At 34.4% G+C, this 11,942-nt stretch overlaps 1 protein-coding gene across 1 annotated transcript; it reads left to right on the plus strand.

The window, feature by feature from the left end:
* The first annotated feature begins 273 nt into the window (after positions 1-273).
* Positions 274-10,984, plus strand: LOC104598642 (Protein kinase superfamily protein). The gene is made up of 6 exons (XM_010260810.3): positions 274-2,008; positions 8,353-8,474; positions 8,726-8,922; positions 9,010-9,184; positions 9,495-9,629; positions 10,595-10,984. Exons 1-6 carry the CDS (start codon positions 1,681-1,683, stop codon positions 10,802-10,804), a joined length of 1,167 nt encoding a protein of 388 aa, XP_010259112.1. The 5' UTR covers positions 274-1,680; the 3' UTR covers positions 10,805-10,984.
* The last annotated feature ends 958 nt before the right edge of the window (positions 10,985-11,942 follow it).

Raw genomic sequence — 11,942 nt, forward strand, 5'->3', positions numbered from 1 at the left:
AATAGATTTTTTTTTTTTGCTTCTATTATATGGTAATAGAATAGATCGATAGTTATATGGTCCACTTGTGTGGATATCATCAGACATTCCTAGGGTGATGTGGTTATATTATTCCCCACATTGATTTTGATAAAATCTGGAAATTCTAAGGCCATCTCCACCTCATGTGAAGGCAAATAAATAAAAGGATAAAGAGTACTTTTGTCACAAGGAGGGCAGTTTAGTCCTTTAAAGAATTCTTTTAATGAACCGGTAAATTCGTTAAAAGGAGAGGGAGGGAACTGGGAAGAGAGTTTTGCACTTGTACGCAGTACGCCCTCTTCCCTGCTGTGTCTGATTTTAGGTTTTGATTGCTGCGGTTTTCTCAACTCTCATCTTTCATCTCTTCTTCCTTCTTTTCTGCTTCTTCTTCTTCTTCTTCTTTCATTTTCTTAATCCGGCTCTTCTTCTGTTTCTTCTCCTCCTATTTTTTTTTAATTATTTTAATTATTTTAATTTCCATAAATAAATATATATTATTTGCTTTTGCTTTAAATCTCTTCCAATGGAACCCTACTTTCGGTCGCAATAGATTGAGCCGCTGATGTCGATAATGATGTCATGGGCTCTACTGTCTACAACTGCGTTTTCCATCTGACAAAAGCCACTCGACTTGAGGCTTTAACCACCCATTCTTTCAATTTTGGTCAACCATTCCGTCTCTCTCGCTCTCGCCTTCCCTCTATCATCCCCCCTCTTTATCAACGCAGCTCTTTCTTTTCCTTTAGCTATCTATCTATTTTCATCCCGTTGGTTTGCTTTTCCTCATTTGGCGGTTTTTTTTGGTCTTTGAATTCGAGCCTTTTTTCGTTTGGAATTTTGTTGGGTTTAATTGCCGTGGGTGGTGGGCTGTTCACTTTTACTTTAAAATTTTTATCTTTTTTGTTCTGAGTCGTTACAGGTTAGTGGTGGGAATTTTTAAGTTAGAAAGAAGGGAGTATAGCTGACAATGAATTTAGCAATTTTGAGCTGATAAAGGCCATTATTTTTTTTTTCTCCTTGGCGTGCTGGTTTAGTTTCTTTTTTTTTTTTCAAGGGAAAAACTCACTAGTGGTTAGAATTGTTTGTTGGGTCTTAAGTCAATATCGTGGAGTTGGAATTAGGATATTCAGGGTTTATTAGATCAATTCCTTTTCTAGTGGTTTTGATTTTATTTATTCTTTTTGTGTTTATAATTATTAGTTTGGTGTTCTAGGTCGATACAGGAGGAAATTGGAACTGGACTGGGATTGCAAATTCGGGGTTTATTGGATCTTTTGTGGATTCTTTTTTTCTTCCACAGAATAGAGAAGAAAAAAAATTGATTGGTGCTTGACCCAGTGAAAAAGCTGGTGGTCGGTTTTAACTAGGAATTGAGAGGCAAAGGTGGTCTTTCCCATTAAATTGTCTTCCCTTTCTGGTCTCATTTCTCTGATTTTGGCACTCTTTGCAGGGAATTTCTACGTCAACGATTGTAATGATGCCAGCACAATGAGAATTTTTGTTGATTAGGTCTTTATTGATTATAATTGGATTGAGTTTTGCCAAATTGCTTGCAATTGATTGAGCCTTTTTAGCTGGTTTGAGGTTTTCTCTAGTGTTTGTGGTTTTTCCCGGTATCCTTTTTCTGGGCTTCTGAAATTTTCTTCAGGATTCACAAAAATGGGTTCAAGGAACGGTGTGGAAGGTAGAAGTGCTGGAGCAGCTGAGAATTTTGATGTTGGAGAGGGAGCCTTGCGTCCAAAAGTGAGGGGGGTGGGAAGCATGAGTAGCAATGATATGTTTTTCAGAGCAGATAAGATTGATTTGAAGGCCTTGGATGTCCAGCTGGAGAAGCACCTGAGCATGGTCTGGTCAAGAAATAAGGAGCTCCCAAGGACAAAGGAAGAGTGGGAAATTGATCTCTCTAAACTGGACATAAGAAACGTTATTGCTCATGGGACTTATGGTACTGTTTTTCGAGGTGTTTATGATGGGCAAGATGTTGCAGGTAACATTATTGTCATTATTCATCACATCCTAGTTGGATTTTGCATGAACCTGGAGAAAATTTAGTCCTGGTGTTAGATTTTGTACTAGTCTTGTTTATCTGTTTTCTCACTGTCTAAATTTATGATTTTGAACCTATTTATCAAAAACAAAATTATGATTTTGAACCTTCATAGCTTGTTCTTCATTTAGTTTCCAAGATTTGATTATTGTTTTGGTTATAACTCCTTTCTTCAATTAAAAAAGTCCATATAGTAGTTGGGAAAAAAGTTCTATTAATATCTATACTACATTATTTGGAGAGCCTTGTCTGGCTCATGTCAATATGAACTGGAAGGTTTCATTGACAACCTGTTCTTAGTAGAAGAAGCATCTATACAATATCTATCAAGAGAACCATCCTGGTTCTTGCCTATATATATTAGTTGTCCTCAACTCATCTGTAGCAGAGAAGGTTTTGAAATGAATTCAATAGTTAATTCGCCAATTAATTGATTAACAAAGTCTTAGATCAGTTAAATTGAGAGAAAATCAACAAAGTCTGAGTCCAAATGTTGTGGATCAGTTAGACAAATTTCCTTGTGTATGAATGTGTTCAATAAGGGCTAGTCAATGCATAGAGTAAAGAACTTTACAGAAAAGAGATATAAACTTATTGTCTAGCTCCTGGAATAGGATTTTCTTGTATAGAATCTGAGGTAGACAGCAAAAAATATTGAAAAAAAAAGCAAATTAAATCTTACATTGATTAGATGATGCAAGGAATGAGAGGCACCTTTATGTGTGTGGTGAACTGGTAAGTTATGCATGGAATATATGTATAAGATGTTGCCTTTGTATGGTTTAATTTCTCCCTAGCCAGCACTCATTTGGCCCCACAGACCCATAGTGATGATCCACTTGTTGAAAAATGCACCTTGATTCCTGGTCCTATTGTATTGTATTCTTCTTAATCATAGGCTTGAATATGATGTCTTTTATGTACAGTCTTGGGTTTGTGTATTTGTGTGTGTGTCACACACACATATTTGCATGCGTTCTGCATCCAAAATTAGTCAGCTTTCTAATGTATAAAGACTGAAAGAAAAGTTATACCTTCTTACTTAACTTTTTTATGGCTCAAGCCTAATTTTTATGCTCCTTATGAATGTGAGGAAAATTAGTCACACTTTTCTAATGTATAATTTTTTTCATGACTGTAGAATACCTAATAGTTAATGCTCCTAATGGCAACTACTCTTTGCGTATTTACCTGTTATAGAATATTGGACACTAACTCCTAGTGGAGATATCAGAGATGAATTTTGGAACTCTGAATTTACTGAACTTTCATATTTGTATTTACTCGACAATCTGTGGATTTTGTTCCATTGTTTTATACTATATAGTGTCTTCTTTCAGAAAAGGAGTCATGCATGTTGTTTTATTTCATAATCTGTCCTAGACATGGTTCAAAGTATCGATACACTCCTGTGTATCGGCAGAGGTGTGTCAGTACTTTAAGCCATGCACTTTTTATGTTTTTTCTTTTCCAAATTTCGGTTTTATACATATTTTTTGTATATATTATTCATTAAAAAAGGGTTCCCAAAAACACCTGCAAACAGGGGTATTGGACCCCTAAAGATATGATACGGTACAATACGCCCGATGCGCTCTATACATAAGAGGATCTTGGGAAAACCAATTCAGCATATATTGTCGTTCTATAGCATGGGTTTCATATTGTAGAGGCAATCCATTATGCTTGCATGCAATATTTATGGGTGTGTGTATCACCAAAAGTGGTGCTAGTACCAAGACTATGGTGCAACAGTGGAGCATTTTTCATTTCATGGTTTTCTATTATTCTCTTTTTGATTCTTTTGCCCCATAGACATGCAGAACCTCCTTGAATTATGATTTTAAGTTTTGTTTGCTTTTGTGATATGTGGTCTATTTCTTATCTTTGACCCCATAATTCTCTCTAAATTCCTATTTCTGCCAGTTATTAGAAATTCCACTCTATACTGATATGCCTCTGAAATTGCCAATCTAGGGCTGCAAACGGATTGGATCGGATTTGGTAAGGGCACATCTGATCCAATCCATTAAGAAAATCCGACTGATCCGAATCCGATAAGGATCCGTCGGATTTTCAAAAGCATGATTCGAATTCGAATTTGAATGTAATAATATTTATATTATATTTATAAATATCATATTATATTTATATTTATATTATGTAATATAAATAATATATTATATTATTTATATAATATAATAATATATTAAAATATATAATTTATAATTTATAAATAATATATAGAATATATATTTCATAATTAATGGATCGGATCGGGCCACAACGGATAGGATCAGCCAATATCCGAATTCGATCCGTTAGGTTAACAGATCGGCTTTTCTGATCCAATCCGATTTGTAGGATCAAGAGGGATATCCGAATCCACCTCTTAATGGATCGATATCGGATTCGAATCGGATCTGATCCAACTTGTTTGCAGCCCTATGCCAATCATACCTTGGGAAAATTTTCATTGTACCTCTTCTTCTTTGGAAAAGACTCTCCCACTAATAGTTCATTTGTCAATTCCCCTTCAATATCTCTTTCTTTTGCACATATAGCATCTTTAAAATTATTTACAAGAATAAAAAAGGCATGCTAATATTCTATTCTCTTCTGTATTTAACATCATCATTAAAACCTTATCCCCCATATAGTTGGGATAAGGCTTACATGATGATGATGTAACATTACATGTTTTATTTATTCCGTTTTTTTCCTAGGTAGAAGAAAATTGGTTCTAGTTGTTAGAAATTTTGTTTGGTACAAAACCAAAGATTCAAGTTTTGGTTTTGGACCACTATTCTATATGGTTTAGAACCTAAGTTTTTAGAAAAAATTGTTTTGCATTTTGACATCTTAAAACCCCTTGTGAAGTAATTTCATGTCTGGCTGGGTGCTTCATAGCTGTAATAAAAACTAAAATAAAATAAAAAAATGAAGGAATTTTACCATTTCATAAAGTCATTTGATTGTCAACAAAAAGGAATTAGAAAATTTTAAATTAACTGGACTGTTGAGGGTCCAACCTAGATTCTAAAGCATAAAGCTTGAAAAAGAAAGGATATCTGCAGGTGCTACTATGTTTTCTCTGAAAATAGTATTCTAATTTTCTATGTTTTCTAGAGGGAAAAAACTCTATATGAGAGAAACATTTATGGAAGTCCCACTAAATTTTTGAAGCCAATTGCACAACCTTTGTTTTTATCTTTTGAGAAAACGGGCACTTTATTTCACTTCAATTCACTTTTCTTAAGAAAATACAATTTGGAGTTGTTTCATGGCAATGAGAAATTCAAAATTACAAATGTAGCTGAAAGGACATTATTAGGAACTTCTTTATGACAATAGAAGGGGTTAAGTTTTTGCATAAGGAAAGCAATTTAGAATTTTAGAGTAGAATTGGTAGTTCAGAAGCAGGTGAAAGTGAGAGATGATAAAGAAAATGGTGGAGGGAGCATAAGACTGGTTATGATTGTACTTGGTTGGCTGTTTCTTATCAATTTACATTTATGTGTCAGTGGTTCCATCTGGTTTGTTATACATGACATTAAGATACTTAGTGATTGAAAAGGCACGTCTCAGGCAACGCTCATTTTAAGGTATGTGCCTCACCTTGGCCCTAGGCGCAACACTTTCAAAAGGCACACGCATGGTGCTCCTAGGCGGGCGCCTAGTGCGCCTTCCACTTCAGCCCAGGCGTGCACTTTTTTATTATTTGTGCTTTTTGTTCTTTTTTGAACTTAGCAGACGGGCTGTGGGTTCTGCCCCCCGGACACCCAGCCAAGTCCCTCGAGGCAAGCCCAAAGAAGTCCATGTTAGGGTCTTAAAAAGTCTTAATCCCTATACAAAGAAAAGGTTTTAAAATTTTAATTGCCTTTTAAGAAGATATTTTATTAGGATGAGTAAATGAACAACATTAGCAAATAGGGGGTAACATGGACTTGTTTGCACTTGCCTCGAGGGACTTGGTACAAACATGGCTCGTAGAATTAGGAATACAAGACATTTTACATCACATTAACTATTTGAAGTAATGCAATTGAGGAAATAAAAAGATTGTGGGTTTTACATGCTTAAAGATGTTTTGTATGTTTGATTTTATTTTTAAATTTTCATTTGAATTCACTTTACATGTTATGTTTATGTATTTTAATTTTAGGTAATAGGTTTTTTCAAACATTTATTTTAAAACTTAAGTTTATATTTTTTATTAATATTATGTTTAATATTTTTTATCTTTTTGCATTTTTTTTTGGCATTTTGGTAATTTTTGATTTTTTTCTTTTTGTATTTTTGCACCTTGCTTCAAAAAGGGGTGCACCTCGCCTTGCACTTTTAAAACACTGGGGATACTATAGGTTACCGATTGAGGGGAAACATTTTATTATGTGCATCTGCTCTCTGTTTTTTTTGGTAACTATGTGCATCTACTCTTACTTTTTCCTGGATTAACAATAATAGAGTTAAACATAGGAAGTTCATGGAATTATTTGTAATTTCGTCAAAAATTATAATTTGTGGCTGCAAAAGGGCTCCATACCTCGGCCATAGGGGCTTTGTTGAGGGCAAGAAGCTTATTTGGGTTGTAATCTTGTTCGGGGGGGGGGGGGTGTCTGATTCCCAAGGGGCTCCCCTTGGGTGTTCTGTTGTATTTTTATTTCTGAAATCTAATAAAATTTACATCATCTTTTCTCAAAAAAATTTATAATTTCATAAAAAATTTTCTTATATTTAGATGACTGATTGGTCACTTATGCACTCTCCTTCAGGATAAAATTATCCTCTTCCAGAGACCTGATATCCTAATTCCTAACCTTAAGCTCTTTTTTCCTAGATCTTTAAGACACTTTTATTTCATTAAAGATGGTTTCTAAAATATTATTCCCTGTGAAGTATTTTTCTTCTATCCTAAAATCTAGGGAAGTATATATTTATAAAAAAAAGTATAGTAGGAGTTCTTGACCACAAAATATTGGCCAAATCCTGTGCACAAGGCACTACAACTGCACATTGGGAACATCTCTGCACGAATGACATAAGAGATGTTCTTGATGTGCAGTTGTTGGGTGTTGTATACAGCATTTTTGTTTCATCAGACCCGGACTCGTATATTAGTAACATTACTATTGGTTATAAAGAACATAATTTTACAAGATGCAATTTTGAAATGCATACAAGAGAAAATAATTATCAATATATTTTTTTTTTCTAACAATTGAAGGGAAACTTGGTTAAATCTGATAACCTTTTTTAAAAACCTTTGGATTGAAAAATAGTTTAGTGTTTTTTAACGTGATAGGTGGGCAATGTTCAGAAATTGGTGGATTGGAGTATGCCAACTTCATATTATGAACCCCTTACTATTTTTTGATGGGCAGAGCATTTGCAAATAATTATATCTCATTCCTGTTGCTGTAATCAGGGATGTCTATCCTTATCAATTTTGGACCCCTGACTCCATGAGGTCACTATTTTTACATGGAGAGTAGGAGCTGCAAGGGTTGCAACTAGAGAAGATTATATAGGGTTCAACTCCAATCCCAATGCTAGGAGTTGTAACAGCTAATATCATAATTCTTGTTTATGTACAGATTATTGAAATTCAGAGAAATTTTGAATAGAACTTGGTCTCTTAGTTGAAACCCAATTGAAAAAGAAAAACCAAAATTTAATGCCTTGGTGTTAACTGAAATGATAGTGGGTTGCCTTATTTTAGTTGGAAGTTACTAGATAATTAGTTAGATTATTAATATTAGTATTGATGCTTAAACTTTTGTGGTTTAATTCACAACAGTAACAACTCATTCATCTAACTGCACTCTTTACATGGTATTATTTTTCATACTATAATGAAGCAGATGGTTAGGTTGAATATTTATTTTTAGAATGTGGGCATACATTTTTGGAGGAGGGTCTTTGTTTGGCATACACTAAGAGACCATGCCCAAGACCTATGCCTTTTGTTTATTTCATTTTGCTGATGTTATCATGTAGCCAGTATCTTCACTTGATATTTAATTGTTGGCTTTACTAGTCGGTTGCTTTGAAGTTGTTGGTTTACATTACCTTTCAATATTTATATACAATATACTATCTGTGTTATCCTGTTGAGAGAATGAGAGGTGGCTTTATTAAGGCATAATGCTAAAATATTATTCCATCCGCTCGTATGAACTACAAACATTTAGCACTTTGAATGGATTATTTACTGTTATTTATGAAACGAATCTAAGTCCCAATTAAAATCTCACAATACAATATTATTTTCAATATTATAGTGAAGGTATTGGATTGGGGAGAGGATGGTTTTGCCACTAGTGCAGAAACTGCTGCTCTTCGGGCATCATTTCGGCAAGAGGTTGCTGTTTGGAATAAGCTTGATCATCCCAATATTACGAAGGTAAATTTCTTTGTTCATACTTTTCAAGCACATACACCATATCCTCAAGTCCTGGATGGTTGAGCAGTTAATCATATGAAGGTGAAGCTATTGAAGGTTTGAAATGTATTTGATTTTTTTATGTATGACTTTAATTGAAGATTTGAAATAGTAATATTCCAAAAAAAGTGCAAGGTATAATTTATTTTTTGTTAATCATATTAAAACCTCTAAGGTCATCTTGTAACTTGTATGTATCTTCTTTGTTGTAGTTTGTTGGAGCTTCAATGGGAACCTCAAATCTTAGGATTCCTTCAAGTGAGGGTCAGAGTTCTTTTCCTTCTCGAGCATGTTGTGTGGTTGTGGAATATCTTCCAGGTGGGACACTAAAGCAATTTTTGATAAGAAACAGACGGAAAAAACTTGCATATAAAATTGTGATACAACTTGCTTTGGACCTTTCTAGAGGGTGAGTAACCTTTCTTATGGTTGAGTTGAAAAGTTTGTACCATGGATTTTTTGATAAATGAATAATCAGTTTTCTTCTAATTTGCAGTTTAAGTTATCTACATTCAAAGAAGATTGTGCATCGTGATGTCAAAACTGAAAATATGTTGCTAGATTCTCATAGAAATTTAAAAATTGCGGACTTTGGGGTTGCTCGTGTTGAAGCTCAAAATCCAAGGGACATGACTGGTGAAACTGGTACTCTTGGCTACATGGCCCCAGAGGTATCCTCACTTTTTTGTAGATATTTAGACATTTATGAAATAAAATTTTAGATTATTTGGGTCATCTTCAATGATAGTTGAGTTCATTTATCTAAAAATTAAAAGGATAAGTTGTTAACCTTAGAAGATGTCTAATGAATATGGCAAATAGTTTGTTGACACCACATAAACTATATTTACTACTAGAGTACTTTTTTTTTTCCGAATTTGCAACTAGAGTACTTGAACTTGGAAGAACTGTGTTCTTTCTTTGTTATTTTCTACAATTATTTTCTTTGACTTGAAAAATTACTAACAACACTCTTTGCAGGTCCTTGATGGTAAGCCTTACAATAGAAAATGTGATGTCTACAGTTTTGGCATATGTTTATGGGAAATCTACTGTTGCGACATGCCATATGCTGATCTTAGCTTTTCTGAAGTCTCATCTGCAGTTGTACGACAGGTAGTAGAAAATTGCTAGTGGCATCTGGATGTTTGTATTGCCTGTTGTTTCACATTCTGTCATTCGATATTTCTTTTTATAGATGGTTTTCAGTGTTTCAGAAGTCGAACATTTTGATGCTGGTGGATCTAACTGATATGCTTCAATTTCCTTGTTGACCAATTTGTTATGTGGACCATATAAGTGCTTTTTGTCAGCACTTATTAATTGCTATGGGTAAATTCTGGTAGTCCCAACTGTTTAAGATGACAAGTTTTCAAATTCAATCCAGTCAAGGGTGGTCTGAATTCCATCCTCTGGTTTGATTTATATATATATATATATATATACTTAAAAAACTTATATTTTATTTGTTAGTAAAATTGGTTTCAATGATGTATTTTACTAAATAGTCATAGGTTCAAGATTCATACAAGTTTTCAATTTTTTTCCCATTTTAGTTTAATTCATTAATGCTATCCATTATCCAATTGCAATCCGAATATTAATGAATCAAATTTGGATCTAGATATTACCCAATTTGGTCTGATCCATTTGCAGCCTTAAGATTATGTATTATAATTGCTTTCTACAATTCATCTATATTATTCCAAGTTTCTTATATGTATAATATCACAGGTCAAATGCACAACTTAATCTTCAAAAACAGTGTCTTATTGTTATCAACAGCCTATGCATGTCATCTATTCCTATATTTATTAGAGTGGCAAAATCTATTATCGGCTCCTAGCAATTTTTAACATAAATTTATGTTAAATTGATTTACCTTGGTCAAATTGCAGTCTTTTATGATGCGTATAAGGTTTGTTATTTTTGCAATTGCAACATGGAGATTTATGTGTTCTAAATAAAAAAAAATCAAGTTTATATAATTAGAATGTATGCCTTTGTCTAATTACAATTGTAGGTTGGTGTTACTTGAAATTATTGATGTTGATGTGAGCTTTACTTGTGATTTTTGACAGAATTTGCGACCAGAAATACCTAGATGTTGTCCTAACTCATTTGCAAATATCATGCGTAAATGCTGGGATGCAAATGCAGATAGAAGGCCTGAGATGGATGAGGTGGTGAGATTGTTGGAAGCAGTTGACACAAGCAGAGGAGGCGGCATGATACCAGAGGACCAGGTTCCCCATGGCTGTTTTTGTTTTAGCGCAGCTCGTGGTCCTTGATATTCTTCCCTTCTTTTCCATTGTGTTTATTGATGAAATGAATTCCAAAGTATGTCTATAAATGTTTTAGCAAACTTGCCCAGTCGGTTGTGAGATTATTGACTGGCAATTGGCCTTTTTGTTGTATATTGACCACAGCACAAGCAAAGAATTATTGAATGTTTTTATTTTTTCCCGCAATATATAATCTTTCCAAAGCTTTCTAACGTTAATATCAAATGGTATATATGCTTTATAGACCATTAAATTGTTGTTTATCATATAACCTCCCATGCATCTGAATATAATATACAGGAGTGTGGATTTGCTGTTGAAGCTTGGACATTAAAAAACATGGTGTTGAAACGCCATGATTGGCCAAGTTAGCAACTCTGGGGCATTTTAAATAATCAACATTTGTAGGTGTATTGATCCAAATGCACCCAAAAATATTCATTCAATCACGGTGCTGAATTTGCTGCTGAGCATGAGGTATCAGAAATGATGCTTGATTATCATTAACATCATAACAGGATCCATGTAGCTGACCTCATATGATTGGAACAGGGGCCGGACCCTTGTCATTCATGGGGAGATGTTTCTGATGTGTGGTTTATTGTCTTGGGCGACTTGTTGGAAGTGTTTGTTGGGAGCAGATCTAGTTTTTGAGCATGTTAGGGAAATGTTATTGTGGCTGATATAATGAAGGTTGCTGAACTCATTGATCTTTGTGCAAAAACGAGTTCAAATCAGACCCCCACAATGTCTTACAGCACATCTCCCCCTTGTAGTGGGAACACCTCCCAATGATGACATCATTATTTTTTGTATTATTATTGGGAGATGTTTCCAATACATGGCGGGGATGTGCTGTCGGGTGTTGTGGGGGGTTGATTTGATCTCTGCAAAAACCTGGAATTATGAAGTAGTCCATAAAAAGATTCGATGTAGCATTATTTTGTCGAGTGAATTTGATTCAAGGTTCAAAGTATCCACATGTATCAGCTGATATGTATCATTTCGGGACCTCTCCAATACGTCCCTATAGTGGGTGTATCAGGGGTCTGATTGGTTTAGGGGGTGGAGGAACCCTAAACTGGCCCTCTGAACTGGTTTTAAAAAAAATAAAAAAGTAAAAAAGTATCAACTTGCCCGATAC

This window comes from Nelumbo nucifera, chromosome 6 (assembly GCF_055504915.1).
Source record: "Nelumbo nucifera cultivar China Antique chromosome 6, China Antique-T2T, whole genome shotgun sequence".
NCBI classification, from domain to species: Eukaryota; Viridiplantae; Streptophyta; class Magnoliopsida; order Proteales; family Nelumbonaceae; genus Nelumbo; species Nelumbo nucifera.

Excerpts from the sequence above, each read along its gene's own strand:
- LOC104598642 (XM_010260810.3), top strand. The coding sequence starts at position 1,681 with ATGGGTTCAAGGAACGGTGTGGAAGGTAGAAGTGCTGGAGCAGCTGAG. Across the intron at positions 8,475-8,725 it reads ATCATCCCAATATTACGAAG|TTTGTTGGAGCTTCAATGGG; the intron begins GTAAATTTCTTT and ends TCTTTGTTGTAG. Across the intron at positions 8,923-9,009 it reads GCTTTGGACCTTTCTAGAGG|TTTAAGTTATCTACATTCAA; the intron begins GTGAGTAACCTT and ends TCTAATTTGCAG.